This window comes from Sceloporus occidentalis, unplaced genomic scaffold, assembly GCF_023333645.1.
Source record: "Sceloporus occidentalis isolate IW3139 unplaced genomic scaffold, rSceOcc1.0.p SCAF_5, whole genome shotgun sequence".
Lineage (NCBI taxonomy): Eukaryota > Metazoa > Chordata > Lepidosauria > Squamata > Phrynosomatidae > Sceloporus > Sceloporus occidentalis.
The window spans coordinates 62,011,604-62,032,486 of NW_028316985.1; the positions used below are offsets into that span (position 1 = coordinate 62,011,604).

Sequence of the window (20,883 nt, forward strand, 5' to 3'; positions counted from 1 at the left end):
TTTTTTTTTGGGGGGGAGGGGTAGTTTTCAGGCATATGTGGTCTTTGGCAATTTAGCATACAAATTGATACAAAAAATCCTGCAAAAGCAATATTCAGTTGAAAGGAAACTTTGGTTGACAACAGCTGCAGCTTGTGTTCTTGTATTTTTTTTAATCAGTGTCTCAAAACTCAGTAAAACTGCAAAACTTTTTTTAAAGGTTACTTGAAAGTCTTCTTTCATGACTATATAAAAGAAATGTTGAATTCAGAGCAACCAGCTCTTGCCACTTAATTGCACCTTGAAATTCAATCTCAAATCTCTGAAAATATTTGAATGCATGTGTGTATCAATGTGTACATGTACAGCTATTTGCTTTCTTCCCCCAGTTTGTGAATGTTAAATGAAATAAAACTGAGATCATGATCCATAGAAACTGCTTTTACTAGGAAAAGGTATAAGAAGTTTTCTGAAGACTGGAAATACAGTCAGCCCCCCCTTTATCCATGAATTATTTTGTCCACTGATTCAAGCATCCACAGCTCGACAATATTCCGAAAAAGTAGAAATTCCAAATAGCAAACCTTGATTTTCAATTTTATATAAGGGACATCATTTTTCTCTGCTTTTATATTTAATGGGACTTGAGCATCCATGGATTTTGTTATAAACAGAGGATCCTGGAACCAAACCCCAGCAGATAACAAAGTCTCACTTACTTGCTTTCAAATATTACAGTGACAAAAATAAACATAACCTCTCTTTCCTCTCACTTGTACACAGGGCATAATGCAAGATGTTCAATTACTTGTCATGCCTCAAGGATATATCTCTCAATGCCCAGATCTTAATCGAAGTAAGTCTGCAACTTCTTTTACTATAAAATGCCATGTGGCACATCTTGTTTAATTTGTGTCCAATAAGGACTTTCTTAAAATGTACTGATTATCAGCTAAATCTTGATAGATGTACAAGAGAATTCTACTGAGAAATAAATTCTTTTAAGTGCAATGAGATTTACTTCCAGGTATGTCCATACAGAGTTGCAGCCTAACAGAAGCACAATTTGACAAATGCAGTGTTTGTAATTTCAGCATGTCCAACATGTAATGACTTCCATGGACTTGTGCAGAAAATTATGGAGCTGCAAGATATTTTAGCCAAAACCTCTGCAAAGGTAATGAGCTTCTCAGAAGATTGTTCTTACATAATGGTGGGAGGACAGCTGTAAGGTCACATAGGCTCCAGTGATTTATATATATGTATATCTGTGGGCTGGTCAAAATAGATTATTTACGCCAAATCCCTGCCCCCCCCTTGCCGGTTCACTGTGTCCTGTTTACATGATGCAGGCTCAAACCCTTAAATCGGGTGTGGACTCTCTTCATGAAATTTGCACCCAATTTGGTCTTTCCTTCCCTTAATTCAAATTTAAAAACCTTGCCTTTTGCTTCAAATTTTCAGCTCTCTCCACAGCTTTGATGGCTGGCTGCCTTCCCATGGGGTCCATTTGAACCACCTGGCATCACCACTGTGGGCACAAATCACTCTAAGGTCAGAACAAAGCACCCAGCATCAACAGCATGTCTGGTTACTTCATTGTGACTTTAGTGGAGGCACCAGGTGACCAATGGGGATTGTGTGGAAAGACAGCTGTCAGTCATTGCTGTGGACAGAACATACATTATGGGGGGAATTTGGGGCCAGAATACTCTGGGCGAAGGCTGGAGTATTCTGGACAATGAAGACAAGCTATCTATCCATCTGCCAGTCTGTTTCTCTGTCTAGGATGTGTGTGTGTGTGTGTGTGTGTGAGAGAGAGAGAGAGAGAGAGAGAGAGACTGGACATACATGTATTTTAAATGCATTCTTATGTAACGCTTCCTTTAGTTTTTATTTGTTCTTTATGTGGAAAAATGAATCAAAACTCTTGAGAAAGGAGTAGGTCATAAATATTCAATACTCTTCGAACAATTATTCAGTTAGTTTGAACAGAACAATTTGGTGGTTTAGAATACTTAGGGGAATGAGATTAATGGCTGAAGGCTTCTTTAAGCAGGAGCTCTTTGGACAGGAAAAGTGAACAAGTGCCCTCCCCTTACTACTTTCTATCAAACATTGTTCTCTCAAACATCTTTGTCAGGGGAATGGAACTGCAAGATGAATTAAAAACAGAACAGTCTCTATGGCTTTGAAATGAGTTTTAGCACTCTTGTGCAAGAGGCAGCTGAATATTGCTTCATTGCTTTTGTTTGAAGTTGCAGGCTATCTTGCATAACAAATGAATGTTGTTAATTGCCATTAATGAAACAAATAATACAGTGGGCCTGTTGTATCCACAAATTTTTTATCCATCGCTTCAACCATCCACAGCTTGAAAATATTAATAAATAATATAAATTCCCAAAACAAACCTTGTTTTTGCCATTTTATATAAGGGACATCATTTCACTATGCCATTATACTGAATGGGACTTGCCATCCATAGATTTTGTTATCCCTGTGGGGTCCTGGAACCAAACCACAGTGAATGCCAAGAGCCCATTCTACTTCTAGTTACTTCATTTAAAAATGGTGTTAAATTGCTATGTAATATAGTCTATAAATTATGTGTTATCAGGACATGGATTATGATTTGTGATTACAGCTTCATGACAGTGCTTGAAATTCATGGCCTAAGATTGTTATAGTAAAAAACATATTTAGGTTTTCATCTTTCAACTAAATACAGAGATAGATAAACCAGCACCTTTGAAAAGAATCGGACTTGATAATCACAATAACCTTATGTGCTGTTGATTTCAATGGGTATAATCTGTGAAAAACTAATATTCAGTTTAACTTTACATTATTCTTGTTAATATACATAATAAGGAAGTGAAACTTCATTATTGTGCCTCAACAAATATGCATCAGAAGTTTTCTAAGTGCAAAACGTTTAATGGTGGAAGACATTTCCTGCCAAAAATTCCAAAATGAATAAATACATATATCCATATCTATAAGAGATAATCAGACGTAGATCATCTCACTATTCTGTCAGTCATAATAATTCCAAACATATATTCTTAGAAAATGTGGAAACATTTTAAATTTATGTAATTTTTATCTTTAAAACATCTAGAAAATATTGCAAGAAATATGGGAAGTATCTTGACAAACATAAAGAAAATGTATTTATTTCTTTATTGCCCTTACATCTTGCCTGTCTCCCAAAATGGTATCCAAGGTATTTTGGATTACCAATTGCTATCATCTCGAACCTGAAAGTATGAGTGCTAGGCTTGGAACAACTTGAGTTTTTTTCCAAGTCATTATTCAGTACTGCTCCAAAAGATGGGATATGAATATTGATCATACTGTTTTTAGGACACTGGCTCATATATTATGTAATGCATTAAAAACATGACCACATGAAGCTCTAGCATTCTTATATTTATCATTTCAATCCATTTATCTTCTGAATGCATATAAAGAAAAACCTCACATACATATAAGTGATCCATGGGTAAATCATCAGGAAATCATCTGAAATCATGGGAAACTCATGATCTGCATTCACACCCCCGTGCACTTCTCCCGTGAATAAATCATCATGGATGCGTCGGCGCTCACTTGTCTCATCAGTAAAGCGTTCTTGGAGCTGCCATTTGGCAGTCACAGGTTTCCCATGATTTCTGATGATTTCCTGGTAAGCCTCCCGTGTGATATTCTCCCCTGCCTCCTTCTTTGCACTACTAGTAGGTGTTAGCTATGGTGCCACACTGTTGTCTCTGAGAGATTCTTTGCCAGTGTCACCTCTCACTACTGCTGCTGCCCAGTAGCTGTTTGTCACATTATCTGGGTCTCCTCAGAAAAAGCTTGTCTGACATAGGAGGCTCTGTCAGCAGCCCTAATGCTGGAAGCATAGTTTCTTGCCTTACAGGATTAAGCAATCCCACCACTGTATAAAAGTAGTGTCATTGGTGGGCTATGTACAGAACTGAAAGCTAAGGCTTCAATACTACACATAAATACCTGGGAGTGAGTGTCCCAACATACATTGGGACTTACTTCCAAGTTAAGATGTATAGAATTGCAGTTAATTCCTAATTAACAGTAAAAGAAAAAGATTAAAGAAGACGATAACTTTTTATTTGGTCCAGGTACTTGCTGTGAATGTCTGTGGGAGCTCTGATGTGTCTATGGAACATTCATCCATAAGAAATTATTAAATCTACATTTATTCATTTTTACTTGCTTCCATTTGAATGAATAAGACAGTCCGCAGCTCATAAAAATACATGTATTATTCTGAAGTGAGGCATCACATTACAAAGACAACTGAACTGTTTTCGTAACACCATGTATACCCAAAAAGAGACCTTCTTTAATTGTTATGGTCAGATGAAACATATTCCAACCTTGCATTTTTCTTACAGTAATGTTGGTATTTTAGTTTCTGTATTTCAAATACAGTCTGTCCACCGTATCAATGCTTAAATACACTGATAAGCAGTGTAGAAATGTACTTGCTATTGCTATTTATCAGTGGACGCAAACATCCATGGCTTGAAAATATTTTTTAAAAATAAATAATCTTTGATTTTGCCATTTTAGATAAGGGACACCATTTTACTATCGATTATATTTAATGGGACCTGAACATCCATGGATTTGGGTATCCACAGGGAATCGTGGAACCAAACTCCAGTGGATACTAAGGTCCCACTTCTGTCTTTTTCTACTTCAGCAGGGCTTGACATGGATGGCTTGTTCTTGTCATTTTGTTCAAGCCTATCTACAACTAATATGGTCTTCTCTGTGACTCATGTACCTAGCTGTCCCGAGCTGAGCAGAGAATGACTAGGTTGGATCAGTGCTATTGTGAGAGAACCTGCAATATGAAGGGGGTCACCTACAGAGAATTTGAATCTTGGACAGATGGCTGTAAGAACTGCACTTGCACGGTATGGCTATAACATAAGCATAAATAACAGAGTCTCATTCTGTAGTATGCTAAAAATGTTTATAATTTGTAAATCTGGAACTCACAAAGTGTGGAGACAAAAGTAAACTTGTATAGACAGTTTACTTAGCTGACATGTTCTTCATTTTATTTTTCTAGAAAGGTCTGCATGTTGCTTCTATGTATGTGCATATTTTGGCGTCTATGGAGGGCCTGGTATACCCAGCATCAGATGGAGAAGGGAGGACTTCTGGTAGATATTGCAATGGGTATACCATGGATGCATCACTCTGTAGAAATAATGCACTTTTTGACACCACTTTAACTGCGGTGGCTTCATCCTACAGAATCCTGGAATTTGTAATTTTATGAATCATGAGTACTCTTTGGCAGAGAAGGCTAAAAATCTTGTAGAACTACAAATCCCAGGATTCTATAGAGTGGATCAACAGCACTTAACAGCACTGCAGTGATGTCAAACTGCATTACTGTATTTCTGCAGTGTAGATGCTTCATGTGTCATTTTCCTAGCAACTCTTTCTTTGTGATATGATGTTGTAAAATGGGTTTAGGGTCAAAATATGATATTCACTGATTGTAGAAGGATTGCTTTTCTCAGAAGGGTTGATACTTTGGAAGGAACCCAAACATTTTAAAGGATATTTATGATTATATAAGATATAATTATATAAAGGATTTTATAAGGAAACATAAATGAATTTTGTATTTAGACTTAGTTCACAATATCTCATTATGTATATACAAATATTCCAAAATGCAAAATGCTTCTGGTGCCAAGCATTTTGGATACATAATACTCAACCTGTACATCTGTTGATGAGGTGGTTTTATGATTAGTTGAAGAAATATATTAATTTCTGAATGGATCTGTGTATGTATGAAAGAACAAGAGGGAGAGAGGGAAAATTGAGAAAGAGAGAGGTACTATTTCATAACAGAAACGTCTCATCTTGTGTTGAACAATGAATATACTGGGAACCACTAAGCTCTGCAGAAAGAGAAAGCAATAGTTCTGGAGAAAATATAGCCAGATGAATATGTCTTTGATTGAAGAAAAATAAGTGCAGTCTCAACTACAGTCCAGAGTTCCATGTCTTTTTCGTGCCTCCGCAGAAAATTAGCAGGAAGTCATGATTTAAGATGAAAGCTCTGCTTACATTATGTAACTGAATAATTACAAGTGGAGTCCCTAGATTAGGCCTCTGTGTGGTGACTGCAGTTTTTCACATTGTGGCATTTTTATTTCTTAAACATTTTATAATGCTTGCCTTATGATGACCATAGGAAAAATTCTTTTCAATAAGGCTTTATAGGCAATATGAGTAACAAAGGATAGGATGCTAAAACAACTATGAATCCAATATGCACAGATCATATTTATTATTTTAAATTTATTTTAAATTAATTTTTCTTTTTTCTAGAATGGTACTATTCAGTGTGAAGCACTTATTTGCCCACTTTCTGATTGCCCCCAGAATTCTGCACCTGCTTATGTTGATGGCAAGTGCTGCAAGGAATGTCAGCGTAAGTGTCTGTTTTTGTAGTTTTAAAAAAAATTGTACAGCATCATAATATTTTTAAAGTTTGCATTGCCTAAAGAAGACAATGAAAGCATGTATTTAACCTCTCTTATTGAAGACAGATTCATTCTTAATGACTACTATTATTTACTGATTCACAAAGGTTTCAATCCTATTATTAGTCCCACCTAGAACAGAGCCATAGAATCTGTTGGATTTACCTATGCATTGACTCACCATTCAACAGTTGCTTCAGTGGACCAAAATTTCTAGCGCCTTCCTACTAATTTTTGTCTTGCAAACATGACTGCAATCTGAATAAATCATGCATCAGGGTGCTAGGCATAAAATATTCTTTTAGCCACTAAAATGGGCTTTGTGTTATGGAGAAGTGGAAAGGCTGATGTATAAACCATTTGGCAGTCAGTTTGAGATCTGTTAGCTATGTCACCTTAGAATTTTTTTAAGCACAGACATGTGCTTAATATAATAAACATCACTGTTATCACTCAGTTATAAAGACCTATATGGCTTGGATCGAGGCAATCTGTACATGCCTACCCAAATTTTTAAATATTCGGGGAAGGCTTTTTCTTGGTCCCACCACCTTTACAGGTATGGTTGATGAGGAACCAGGAGAAAAACTGCTCAGTGACCGCTCCAAGCTTTTGAACTTCCCTGCGAAGACCTGGTTGGCCCCCTTCCCTGCTCTTTTTCCACTGGCAGGTCAATATTTCATATTTAAATAGCCTTCAGTTTTTAATTGTATTGGGATATTGCAATAGGTAGGTTTAATGTGCTTTTAATTGTTTTATTTAAGACAATTGCATTTAACACTTTAAAATTTTTCCTATTCCATATTCCTTTTCGCCATATTTTTTAATGTATGGTGTGGGTCCTGTATGGGAAAAAAGTGGGATATAAATTAAATAAATACATAAATAAAGTATCTAACATATTCAGGCCAGATAACATGGATAAACATGCCAATGGACCTCTGCTCCCTCCTCACTGTTTAACAAATCTACATGTTCCATGTATTTCTGCCTGAGCAATATTTGCATACTATTCCCTCTGCTCTTGCCTCATTCCTCCAAAAATGACTAAGTGATTGAAAAATGAGGCTCACAAACTTGTACAAATTGCCACTGCAGTGATTTCATTGACCAGATTTACTAGACTAGCCCTAGCAAATCCTTTGTTAAATGCATTTGGTTTAATGCTAAACTCTTCAGCTATATAAAGTCAAACACATATCACTGATAAATCCTGAAAATTATTTCAGTTGTTCTGCAGCTATTGTTCTCTTTCCAGATTTGTTTTGAATAACAGGCAGCAAACCCATACAATCACATAGAATACTGTAGTGATAGCCATTAAAGGATGTAATTCATGGGAGCCAGCCCCAATCCTATTTCTGAACTGCCTGCACTGTACAGTGAATTGTACTCCTCTCAAAGTAGCTGTTTTAATGCTTCAGTGTTATTCTATTTGCTGTAATCATTCAAGTTCCATATAAGCTTATATAGCTCATTGGTTTAGGACAGAAGGCCCAGCAGGCATCTATGTGTGTTGCCTGTGAGAAGTTCCCTGCACAAATCAAACTCTTTATGCTTCATTTCCTCCAAATAAATAGTTTAAACAATAATTTTACAACCAGCAGGCAAGTTGTTAATACAAGAAACAAAGGTCTAAGTCACAAAACATAAATAAACCCTTTATGATTTTTATCTGAAAGTGTTACATATGACCATTCAAATAAAACTGGTAAACAAAGAAAAAATTATGCTAGAAGAAAAACTGTGAAAGAATATAACAAATGAATAGAAGTAGTTGGATCTTTTGCCTGTTGACCAAATGATTTCTGTGTTGCTGTATTGTTAAAAACAAACAAACAAACACAACATACAAAACATGACTCTGATGTTATTTCTGTGTGTAAGATGTACAAAAAGAAAACATCAGTTGTACAGTGGTTTTATTTGAAACACAGAGCAAATACTGAAATGTGGTTTGAAATGCAGATGCAATAGGTGACTGGTGTCTTTATTAGGACAGTCTGGGTTCTTATTAGGATAGTCTGGTTCTGTTATCAAAATCCATTGTTTTTTAGCTAAAGAGTTCTGAGAATCAGACTAATCCCTGCATCCAGCAAAAGTATATGAGAAGTTTAAAAAATGACAATAAAATAATTATTAATTACGTAAAGATCAAGCAGATGAATGATAATGATTGCAGGCTACTCTAATCCACAGAAAACATCACATAATTGGGCAGGAAAAAACTGAAGTTAAACATTGTTGTTGTTTTTTGTTGTTGTTGTTAGCTGCCCTTGAGTCGGTTCGCACTCATTGTGACCTCATGGATAAAACATCTCCAAGAATTCCTATTCTCCACTGCTCTGCCCAGATCCTGCAAGCCTCTGCCCATAATGCACCTAATTGTGTCTATCCATCTGATTGGTGGTCTTCCTCTCTTTCTTCTACCCTCTACCTTTCCTAGCATTATTGTTTTTTCTAGCGAACTGTGCCTTCTCATTATGTGGCCAAAGTATGACAGTCTCAACTAGATCATCTTAGCTTCCAAGGAGAGCTCTGGTCTGATCTGTGCAAGAACCTATTTGTTTGTTTTCTTGGCTGTCCATGGTATCCCAAGTACCCTTCTCTAGCATCATATTTCAAATGAGTTGATTTTTTTCCTGTCTGCTTCCTTCACTGTCCAGTTCTCACATCCGTACTTGAGAATTGGGAATACAATGGTCTGAACGATTCTGACTTTAGTGCTCAGTTGTATGTCTTTGCTCTTCAGTATCCTTTCCAGTTCTTTCTTCTTCTTATTTCTTGACTGAAGTCTCAATTCTGATCAGTGTTTGATCCTAGTTATTTGTCTAGATTAAATTTATGTATTTCTTCTGTGTTTAGCATCTCCTTTATGTTCAGCATCAGACCTGCCTTTGCACCTTCATCTTTGACCTTCTTTATTAACTGTTCCAATTCCTGAATGTCTTCTGCTAATATTATGGTGCCTTCCTCCTATCTTCATTCTTCCTTTTTCTGATTCTAATTCTGCTTTTCCTATGATGTTTTCAACATCTAAATTAAGCCACACATAAAACAAAGAGATAGTTTACTGCTAAACAACTCTAATGGAAAATTACTAAAATACTGATATAATTGGTGCACTTTGAAATTACTAAGGCCCAGTACAGACTGGTGCTGTGCACCAGCCTAGGGACGAAATTAGGGTTCTGTAGGGCTGGGCATCCGCATGTGACCAGCCCTACTATCGGTGCACAGGCGCAATGATTGTGCACACCCATCGAGAGCAGGTTCTTTTTAGGCCTCACGGAAGCTGTAGTGTTTGTCTGCTGCGGCCTCCATTTGGGGGAGAGAGGGGCAGCCTCTGGCTGCCTCTTTCTCCCAATCTGTACAGTCCCTAAATCTGCAAATGAAACAGGCATTTTTGTTCCTAGCCCTTGCATAATGATAGGGTAGGGAAGCAAAATTTATGGTAAATAATTAATGAAGAATTTATGAAAGTCCATTTTGTAGTTTTCATCTGTGTGTGTGTGTGTGTGTGTGTGTGTGTGTATGCTGTTCATCAAGAATGCTGTAAGCTTGTAGGTTTTCTTTCTGGAAGCCTGTTTTTCAGATAGTGAAATTGCTAAATTTTTCTTCCTTCTCAAAGTGCTTATTGTTTAAGTTCTTTCAGGCTTCCATCTGTTGTGACTAGTCAGTGGGAGTATAAAGCTTTTGTTCTTTGTAGTGAGGCCTTTAGTTTTGCAATTGAACAGTCATTGGCATAATACTCTGCTTTTTGTCTCAAAATAAGATGCTGCTTCTTCATTATTCTCCTTCTTGCCACATAGGAATTCAGGTTTTCTGGTTTGCAATTTTCTGATCAATACTGTACAACAAGTCATGATGCCTCTGAGAAAGCTATATTATAGTCATATAATGGAGATTTATGAAATGGAGTAGAGTACTCAAGGAAATGGCTATACAAATTAGAATAAATTAGCAAGTGAATTGTAAGACAGTGACAAATCTTTTGGAAAACATGAAGTATAAACTCTCTCTGTAGCAAAAGAATAAGCGGCTCATTCATGACAGACTTCATTTTTTAAAGTGGAGATATGTAGAATATACACTTTTTATATTAGTAGTCTCTTCTGCTGTTGATGTTAAATGTACACATAATGTATTATTAAAATATATCTCATATCTGTGTATGCATTTGGTTTTCCCCTTACATATTGGTTTGTCCATCATATTCTGAATATGTTCAAATGTTCAGAAATGTTCCATGGTAGGATATTGCATTAGTCAGTTGTTGGGCAAAACCCACAAAAAGCAGCAATGACACTGAGACGTTTTCTCACTTACATAAATTTCTTCACTATGGGAATAAATCTGAAAATCATCTTAATTCCTCTTGTCAAATTAAGAAGAAATAGTTGTTATAGTGGTTTAAGCATTAGATGACTCTGGAGTCCAGGTTTTAAATCCCTACTTTGTCATGGAAACCCACTGGATAATTTTTGGCAAGTCACACTCCCTTCTGAACAAATCTTCCCAAGAAAACCCCGTGATAGGTTCACTTTAGGGTCACCATAAATTGGAAATGACTTGATGGCCCACAACAACAACAAAGTGAGAGAACTAGGAAGTGAACTATAAAGTAAGCATGGTTTATTTAAAGTAAGTGTTGGTTTATTTAAAACGCACAGAAGTCAACTTGTACATTTCTTATATTTACATGAGCCTCAGATAGAAGCCAGAATAGATTATTGCAAACAATGAACAAAAATATGATGCTGGCCCATGGCACATTAGGAGAAGAAACATTAGTTCTTCCAAATGAGAAGTACTTATACGCAGTGTCAAATCATTGTAATTTCTGGTTATGATTTCCCTTTCTCAGTTGTTTTTAAGGGAATGAGTACTTTGTGTTTGTTTGACACTATGGAGCTCTAGCAAAAAGACTCCCCCCCCCCCCATTTTTACTAATGTTGATAGTAATGTTGATTTCCATAAACTGGCAAAACCGAAGAGGTTCCTTACATTTCACAACCTTTGTTTTATTTTTAGAAATAATAATAATAATAATAATAATAATAATAACAACAACAATAACAATAATAATAATAATAATAAATTTAAAAAGTAAATTCAACTTATACTTATTTTTTAATAAACTGCACTTTTAATATACCAACGTTAATAATTTTATGCCAAACTAAGTTATACGTAATACATTTTGTATTCTTAAAGTAACAAGTGGACTTTCAATCTAAAAGTTGCTATCATTGCAATTTTTAATTTTTGTTCTTTAATAAAAACCCATTTTTCCCTCAAAAGAGATCTCCCACCGCCTCAAAAAGTCCATAAATATTTTGAGTCAGAATCTTGTCTGAGGCCCTGGAAAGCTGTTGGTAGTCACATTTGACAATAATGAGCAAGATGGATTAGTTGTCTGAATCAATATAAGGCAGCTGTGAGTGTCCTGTGTTCCTAAATACTTGCAACAAGACCCTCCTGCTGGTAGCCTAGTGTCTACTACATTTCACAATAACTGGTATTCTTCTAAAACACTCAGGAACAAGTGAATGATACTGGAAATGTTTCATCATATATTAAATAAAATATCACTTTATGTTAAATAATCTTTTTGCTTACTTATGGAAGGAATCATAAAATAGAATGTTTAAGGAAATCTGTATATATGATAAGAACATAGCCTACATTATGGAATTTGTCTCCTTTAAAGTGTTAAGGGATCAAAATATTTGTAATATTTGCCAGGAGATAATTAAAATTGTCATCATGCTGAAAATGTGCTGTGAGGCTTTTCTCCTACACTCTTCTTTTTATGAATTTATAATTTATTTATGTCTAGAAGTTTAGATCTTTTCCTTTCCTTTTCATTACACCCTCCCCAGGGAGTTTACAGAATACAGGAATCCCTCAGCAAATTATTACCACTGTTTTATTTTCACTGCATACAAAATCTAAGATGTTTTAAAGAGATAATGCTTTGGCCTTTACTTCAACAAATGTATTAATAGTGCTCTAGTGTGCTCTTAGAGGTCAGTGCAGGTTAATGTGTAAAATAATTTGCATATTGGAAATATTTTAGAAGTAGGGAGTACAACAACCATGTTTTGTACAATATAGCTTAATGGATTTCAAGATTCCTTTTCTGCCTAAATAAACATGTGTTATTCTGCATCTATTTTATTATTCATTTTATTTTTAAAAATGGTACCTTTCCATCACAAAACAGAGTTCCTGGGTGATGGCTAAGCATAATAAACATCAAGGCATAAAGTAAAATGGAACATGAACATATTGAACTACCAGAAATCCATGCAAACAGTCTTAAGCTGAGTCCCAAAATAAAAATATTTTAACCTGGTGCTTTACAGAGGACAGTTTTGTTGACAGTCAAATGTACTAACACTGGCAGGAGTATTTGGGGAGAGATTCCATCCAAACGTTTCTCACTTTCTACTGAAATTAAAGAAATGTAACAGATTTGAGGCTAACCATATTAAATGTAGAACCTTTCCTTAAATACATCATTACATTTTATATATAGAAAGAATATTTAGAAATATATTTTTTAAATGTTCAAAAATGTGCATCTTGACTACTGAGAAATCATGATGAAGAGAATCCTGGATCTTTACAGTTTGGGACTTATTCTGCACAAAATCACACTTTCTTTGGTAGAGGAAACTGTATTTTTATTAGAGTCCAAGTACCATTAGCCCTAGCCAGCATAGTCCAAAAACATTTGGAGGATTGTATGATTGGGTCTGAGCTGTTGCTAACTACCTTCAAGTCAACCTTGACTCATGGCAACCTCATGAATAAGACACTTTCAAGACCCCTGTCCTCAATCGCTCTGTTCAGGCCCTGTAGGCTCAGGGCAGTGGCCTCCTTGATTGAGTCTATCCATCTAGTATACCATTGTTTTCTCTTTCTGCTACCCTCAACTTTCCTAGCATTATTGTCTTTTCTAATTACAGTATGTGGCTGAAGTATGATAGATTTAATATGGGCTAAAACAGATGGGCAGATGGGAACGGCTTCCGGATGCTCCAGGGACATAGCATTTAAACAATGCATACCCCCAGAGTGCCTGGAAACCATCCCGGGGCTGCACCAGGGCCACCTATGGTGGCCCAAAATCAGCCCCAAAAGGAGTGGATCTTTTCCATTCCTTGCAATGGTCCATTTGGACTGTGGCAGGATGCTCCCTTGGGGCTGTGGTGTGTATCTGCTGTGGCCCTGAGGTGATGGGCCAGGACCAGCTTTTAGCTCCTCCTTCCTGCCCATCTGTTTCACCACTTAATTATCTTGGCTTCTAGGGAGAGCTCAGCCTCGATCTGTTCTAGAACCCATTAGTTTGTCTTTGTGATCTCCCATGGTATCCTCAGTGCGCTTCTCTAGAATGACTGAAAGTGTTTTTTGGTACAGTATAAGGCATCTTACTAAAAATAATAATGAAGTAGCTGAACAGAAGAAATTAGACTTAAACCAATATATTTTCATTTATGATTTTAATGATTAATGATTTTAATGGAACTAGATCTGCTTAAATGGACATAACCAGCTCCTGTCCACAGAAGTTAATTGTTAGGGAAATATTTGTGTATCTCTGCTGTCAAGGAAGGAAAAGTTAATCAATTTGGTGTATGTTTCACTACAGCGTTTTGGCTTTAGTTCGTTTTCACTGTTCACTTAATTCGCTAGAGAAGAACCTTTAACAGTTTGCTTTCAGCAAGTATCTGGTCGATTTTGGAAGTGAAATTTCTGGAAGCAAGCCTGCAGCCAGTAACTGCCACTCAAAAATTAATCCTCAAATCACTAGCACTACTCCTAGTGCCATAGAAAAGAATTAGGGCTGATCCAGTTGGGTTGTTTGCAGCTAGAGTTTGCCAGGGTCACTTCTAATGAAATAAGCTCTGTTGGGTTCCCCCCCCCCCCATAGGTAGAAAATAGCTTGTCCTTTTCAGCTGAATATGAATTGAAATAGACATAATCAGATGGTTTGAATAAGATTCCCTTCCCTGCATTTTTCACATTCATTCTCCCTCTCCTTGTGGATCACATACAGTCTGAAATTCTGTACATCTATTTTGTTGGATAGTGGGAAGATCCAGAACATCTATACACACATGCTGTGTGTGTGTGTCTTTGTTTGATCAGCACAAAACAAACATGTTAGGTAGGACAGGGGGAGAGTGTGTATAACTGGCCTAAAGACATTTTGTCAACTTCATGGCTCATTGCAAGCTTAAACATTTATCTCCCACATCATGTATTTTAACGGCTACATCACACTGAATCTTTTTACAAAGATGAGGTGGTTGGAATGGATATAATGAAGATATGCATGTCCCATGTGTTGCTAATCTAATGGAAAAAGTTAAACAAAGAGGATTTGAATGTTCCACATTGGGATTAAAGAAATGGAGATTCAGTCATGTGAATGAAACCCACACTTAGTGTGTTGCTCTATAAGACAATTTTTCAGAGTCCCACTCTATCCAGAGGTATGTTCTTGAAGGTTAAGAGGCATAATGGAACAATTCTGGGTAGCAGAGAAAATCAACAAAACTTGCTCTCCCCCTTTGCACAATGGTTTTCTGAATCCTTTCCACAAATCTATTTATGCATTCTTTTCTACAACACAGAGGAGATCATGGGAAATTGTTCATGAGAAACTCTTCATCCTTCCAGTTTTATTTTCTCAGAAAGTAGCTGTGCTAATCTATCACAGCAAAACAACCAAAAAGACTATCAGGTTTCACTGGGCCTAAGCTTTCATGGGCATTATTATCAGATTGATGGAGCAGTCCTGCTTTTGGCATCAGTAGCGCAACTAGGGGGTGCAGACTGCACTGAGTACCCCCACACAAACCTCCCTTAAGTACTTGATTGGGGGGGGGGGCTCCAGGCAGCCCTTGCTCCCTACCTGGCATGGCTTTACAATGGTGTAAAGCCATGCTGGGAAGGGAGTTGAGGGCGAGTCCTTTTGACCCCACCTCCTAAGCCCACCCTCAAAGCCCTACCCCTGCACCAGGTGACATCCTGGTGTGGCACGCCACTGTTTGGCAATTCAACACCTGGAAATTTACAGAACCTCATTAGGATCTCAGGCTACCTTACCTCCCTTGCCCAAAATGGGCTTGTAAAGCCCACGGAGGAACTACACAAATTCAACCTAGATGATGTGGAAGTAAAAATGCACTCGTTGCTCCACATTTGCTCGGGTTAAGGGCACAGGACTCCTGTGAATGTGAGAAAACTGCAAATAACAAACACACTATGTTTTTTTACCTGAGAGTACACCTCTCTAGGAGTCTCAAGATCCTCCAGTGCAACTTTGGTCAAGATCCACTGGACATTGACCATAGAATTGTGCTGGAGGAGCTAAAAATGCCGAATGGAGTGTTCTCTTTTGGAATCTCTAGGTCCTTCAGTGTGACTTTTGGTTAAGGTTGACCATAGAGTTATACTGGAGGACCTAGATATTCCTCAAGAGAACATATTAATAAAATCAGTGAATAATCAAATCCACAAAAGTTAAAGCCACAAATGTGGAGGAATGAGTGTATACGTATGCTGGGATGAGAGGGGTGTGGGGAGGGATGAAAGACAAAAGGTACCACATTTTCTTCACATTGCTTATTCAACAACTAGCAGTTGGGACATAACCCGGACCTCCTAGTGTAGGTAAGCAGATTGATACATCAGTGATGATGAAAAGTCTGTCCAATCCAGGGAACAAGAAGTAAAAGTTTAACCTATTGGTCTCATCTAAAGAGTTCATCTAGAGTTGGGGTGGGCAGTCATGGAGATTCTGGGATGTGTGTGTGTGTCACACCCACCTTATTTTATGTCTCAGATGGTCTGTAGATTATCCTTTCCTCCCCAAAGCTGAAAGTAACAGGTTGTTATCAAATCAGCTTTAACTTATGGAAACCCTGTGCATGAGAGATCTCAGAAAGGTAACACACACACACACATATATACTGCTGCAGTTTCAATAAAAAATATGCTATTTAATGCCTTTATTTCTTACAAAAAGGGAAAGTAAAATGTCCAGCACCCTTACAATTCAACTGTCAATTTGGACTTGAACCCAGTTACTCTAAATCCAAGAAGTCTTCTGTCTGCTAATTTACAGTGCCAGTGTTTTTGAGTGATAGCTAAATTATGTATAAATTTACATAATCTAGAATGTGGAGAAAGTGTGTCTTAATTTTGGAATATATTCAGGTCATCAAATGTAAAAACTGGGAACCTTCATTGAAGTATTGTTCTATTTTTAATTTTGTAGCAATATGTGTGTTTGAAGGCAAAACCTACTTTGAAGGTGAAAGAGATACTATACATTCAAACTCAGGGGACTGTATTCTGTTTGAATGCAAGGTGAGAGCATTTTTCTCTTTCCTGTAATGTTTCTTTAGCCTGTAATTTAAACCTGTATTTTTTTTTTTTTGTAACTGTGGCATTGTTGGCTTTGCCATGTTTGCAGGTTTTTATTTCAGTCAAATAGAAGAGGTTTTAAAACCTCTTCAAAACTGAAACTAGCCAGAAGTCATTGTTTGGCACCAAGCTCACCTGTGCCTGAAATACACCAGCCTCTTTCCAAACATACTAAAATGCCCCCTCCCACTCCATAATGAATTTGTGGGGCCTTTTAAAGCAAAACTGTAATTTAAAAGATGAGGTGATGAGGTCACAGAAATTATGGTGGCTACAATTGGCCCCTGGGGTAGTTCATTATGCAGCTAGTGGGCTGTATTTTGCTCTTCCTTGTTTTAAATGTTGAAGTGAATATACTTGAGTTTGGAGATTATCAGATGCCTGAAAGTGACGGGAACAAAGCAGGACACTTCTGTCACAATCGTGTGATTGGAGCAAGAATATCAGACAACATTCGTTGCCATTGTCCCGTCTTTGTCCTGTCCTTGGGGAGGAATTCTCTCCTTGCTTTTCATTAACAGAAGTTTCCCATTAATGAAAAGCAACGGGAGACTTCCTCCCCACGAATGGGACGAAGATGGGATAATCATCTGATATTCCTTCCCCAATTGCACAATTGTGATGGGAGAATCTAGCTTTCCTCCTGTCACTTTCAGGCATCTGATAATCTCTGTTGTATTGAGACTGTAAACCAGTTGGGATCAATTGGACATGTTAGTATGAGTTAGTCATGACTAAAGTACCATGGATATTAGTAGAAAATTTGAAATGTTTAATATATTGTTGCACTTTGGTAGAGCTGTTGCAGATTGGATAACTGATAGCATACTCCCCTTTACTTGAATAAAACTGGCTACTGAGTAACTTCTGCTATTCGAGTATATTTTTTAATTGGCTGGTCTAAATTAAATCAGAAAGGTTCTTCATAATTTATGGAATTAAATTATCTTGATTCAATAGGATTACAAAATGCAGCGTGTGGTGAAATCAGATTGTCCTGCCTTGAGCTGTCCTGAGTCTCAGCAAATCTCCTTATCTGACAGTTGCTGCAAAGTGTGTAAAGGTAAGGCAAAAAAAGAAAGAAAAAAAAAGGCAAAACATTGTCATGTACCTGACAAAGTGTACTGTAATGCATAGAAGTTTAAATTTGTTAATCTTTTAAATACTATACTACCTTTTGTTGTTTTTGTTACAGGGGACTAACATAATAGCTCTTCTGCAAAACATTTCAAATTTTTACTGCAAAGTGTTGAGAATTCACCCATCATATAGTGTGTTTGTATATATGTGTATATATACACACACACACACAAGTGTGCACACATACAGGTGTATACACGCACATAGTATATACATACATATGCACACACAGACATTCTCATACATGTGCACACATGCAAGGAAGCAAGTATTTATGTGGTAAATTTCCTTGAAAGAGGTCTTTTAGATGGAATCATTTCTGAACAACAGGTTCAGTTATAAACGAAATTTGCCATTTGCCAAATAAAACAAACTGATATCTATAGGGGTATTTTTCTATATGTTTTGATCTTTTGGTTCCCCCCCCCCCCCAAATTTTTGTAATTATCTTTTTAGATTGTAAGCCTGAGGGCAGGGAACCATCCATTTAAAAAGATTGTATGTATAGTGCTGTGTAAATTTACAGTGCTTTATAAATAAAAGATAATAATAATAATAATAATAATAATAATAATAATAATAATAATATGAAGTGGTCTTCAAAATCTTTTTGAACTTTTTCTTTAACATACCATATATACATGCGGCAGTCTTCTAATTTCAATGTTCTTTCATTCCCCAGTTTTAACCAATCTGCAATCCAAGTCAATGCACTAGCATAATAATATAATTTTAGGTCCTAATTTTAGGGTTTTATGTCTCCTTTTATTGTGGATGGGAATATATATATATATATATATATATATATATATATATATTCATCTTTTCCAGTCTGTTGCCACTGTTTTATTTTCCATATTTGTTGGCATATTTTAGTTAACATTAGAGTTGATTCCATCTGTATGGATTGTAGTAGCTCAGTCAGAATATCATCTGTTCCTGGTGATTTATTCTTCCCAATTTCTCTTATTGTGGCTTCAACCTCACTTTCTAGAATCTGGGGTTCATCGTCATATGGTTTTCCATTCCATGTGTCATTCATTTTTTTGTCTCTTTTATATAGCTCTTCTGTGTATTGCTTCCATTATCTTTTTATTTTGTCTTGATCTTGTAGTATGTTCCTCTTCTGAATATCCCTGCCCATGGTTTGAATATTGTAGAAGAGGTTTCTCATTCTTCCTTTTTTATTGTTGGCTTCTATTTCTCAGCATCGATTATTATAGTAGTTCTCTTTATCCTTGTACACTAGTCATTGAACAGTTGTATTCAGGCTTCTGTTTTTGTTCTTATCTCTCTTTTTGCTTGCTTCTCTTATTTCCCCTACTGCTTGAAGCATTTCATCTGTTAGCCATTCTTTCCTTTCTCTCTTTTTTGGCCACTAATAGCTTCTTTCTGCATTCTTCCCTGACTATGTCTTTGGCCTATAACCATAGTTCATCTGGTTCCCATTCAATTATGCTTAATAACATAAATCTATTTCTTACATTGTCTGTAAATTCTGTTGAGATATTGGTCAGATCAAAGTTTGGTATGATTATTTTTTTTTCTTCTTCTTTAACTTTACTCTAATTTTTCGATATAAGCAATTCATGATCTGTAACATAGTCAGCACCTGGTCTAGTTTTAGCCACAAGAATGGAGCTTTTCTATCTTTGTCTGGTTTTTGTATTGTCTATCTGGTGATGTCAATGTGCATAGTCACCTCTCTGGTTGTATGAAGCAGGTATTTGCAATGAATAGATTGTTGACCTCACAAAATTCTACCAATTACTCTCCAGCTTCATTTCTTGTGCCTAGTGTGAATCTTGCTACTGTTTTTGATTGTTCTGTAGCATTCCAGTCACCAGTGATTAGCTTGAAAACCATTCTTAGTATGTTGCCAATTTCTTCCTGGGCTCTTTCTGAGAATTTCTGTTTCTTTTTTCTCTTCCTCTATGATTGGAACATATACTTGGATTATGGTAATATTTGTAGGTATTCCCTGAAGCCTTATTAAAATGTTTCAGTTTGACTTTGCATTACATTTTTTGCCTTCTTTTGCTACATCTCTCCTTAGTATGAAAGCCTCTTCGTTTTGTCATGTCTTTTCATTTCCTGAGTAGAACACTGTGTAGTTATCTGAGTCACAATGACTCATTCATGCCCATTTTAGCTCACTCACCTCTTGTATTCCTATGTTTATGCATTCCATTTCCTTTTTCACTATGTCTGGCTTCTCCTGGCTTCACTGTGTCCTTTTTACCATGACTGGCTTCTCCTGTTAAATTCTGATTCAGACAATCTTTGCATTGTTGGACACGCCTGCTCTTTTTTGAATTCTTCTGTGCCCTTGATCAACTGCCCATTGTGATCTCCCACTGTTGCTTCTTTCTTTCTCTCTGTTTGTCTTCTAATATGCCTTTCGTTTCATTTGGTGATGTTTCATTGTAGGGTATGCTTGTTGAGAAGGTCTTTGCCTCCCTTCATGGTGGGGCTGGCAAGTATTCTGGGAGTATTCTTGGCAGCAGGGGAGAAGAGTAATGTAGCTATTAGAGGAGAGTGTGGTTGGCTCAAAAAGTCCTACAAGAGGCACAGTTTTGTGTATAAGTGCTGAACTGTGTCAATCAACCAGAAAGAGAAAAAAGATCTGCTCCAAAAGTGGCTGGAACTGACCAGAATGCCACTTCCAATTACAGGGGGGAAAAGGGTTTTCAGTAGGGCAATGTGGCCCACACAGAGGTAGGAAGTGCTTAATATCACCCTCTGCTCCCCAGAATGTGTCCATGCCGGTCTA

General features: G+C 36.8%; 1 protein-coding gene across 5 annotated transcripts in view; it reads left to right on the top strand.

The window, feature by feature from the left end:
- The window catches only part of NELL2 (neural EGFL like 2), a 144,099-nt gene that overhangs the window by 37,321 nt on the left and 85,895 nt on the right, over window positions 1-20,883 (top strand). For all 5 annotated transcript variants that reach the window (XM_089524257.1, XM_089524260.1, XM_089524258.1 and 2 more), the window contains exons 6-11: window positions 763-835; window positions 1,074-1,156; window positions 4,800-4,928; window positions 6,370-6,472; window positions 16,822-16,913; window positions 17,931-18,033. In XM_089524257.1, the coding sequence (XP_089380383.1) occupies window positions 763-835; window positions 1,074-1,156; window positions 4,800-4,928; window positions 6,370-6,472; window positions 16,822-16,913; window positions 17,931-18,033 (583 nt within the window). The remainder of the gene's footprint in view (window positions 1-762; window positions 836-1,073; window positions 1,157-4,799; window positions 4,929-6,369; window positions 6,473-16,821; window positions 16,914-17,930; window positions 18,034-20,883) is intronic.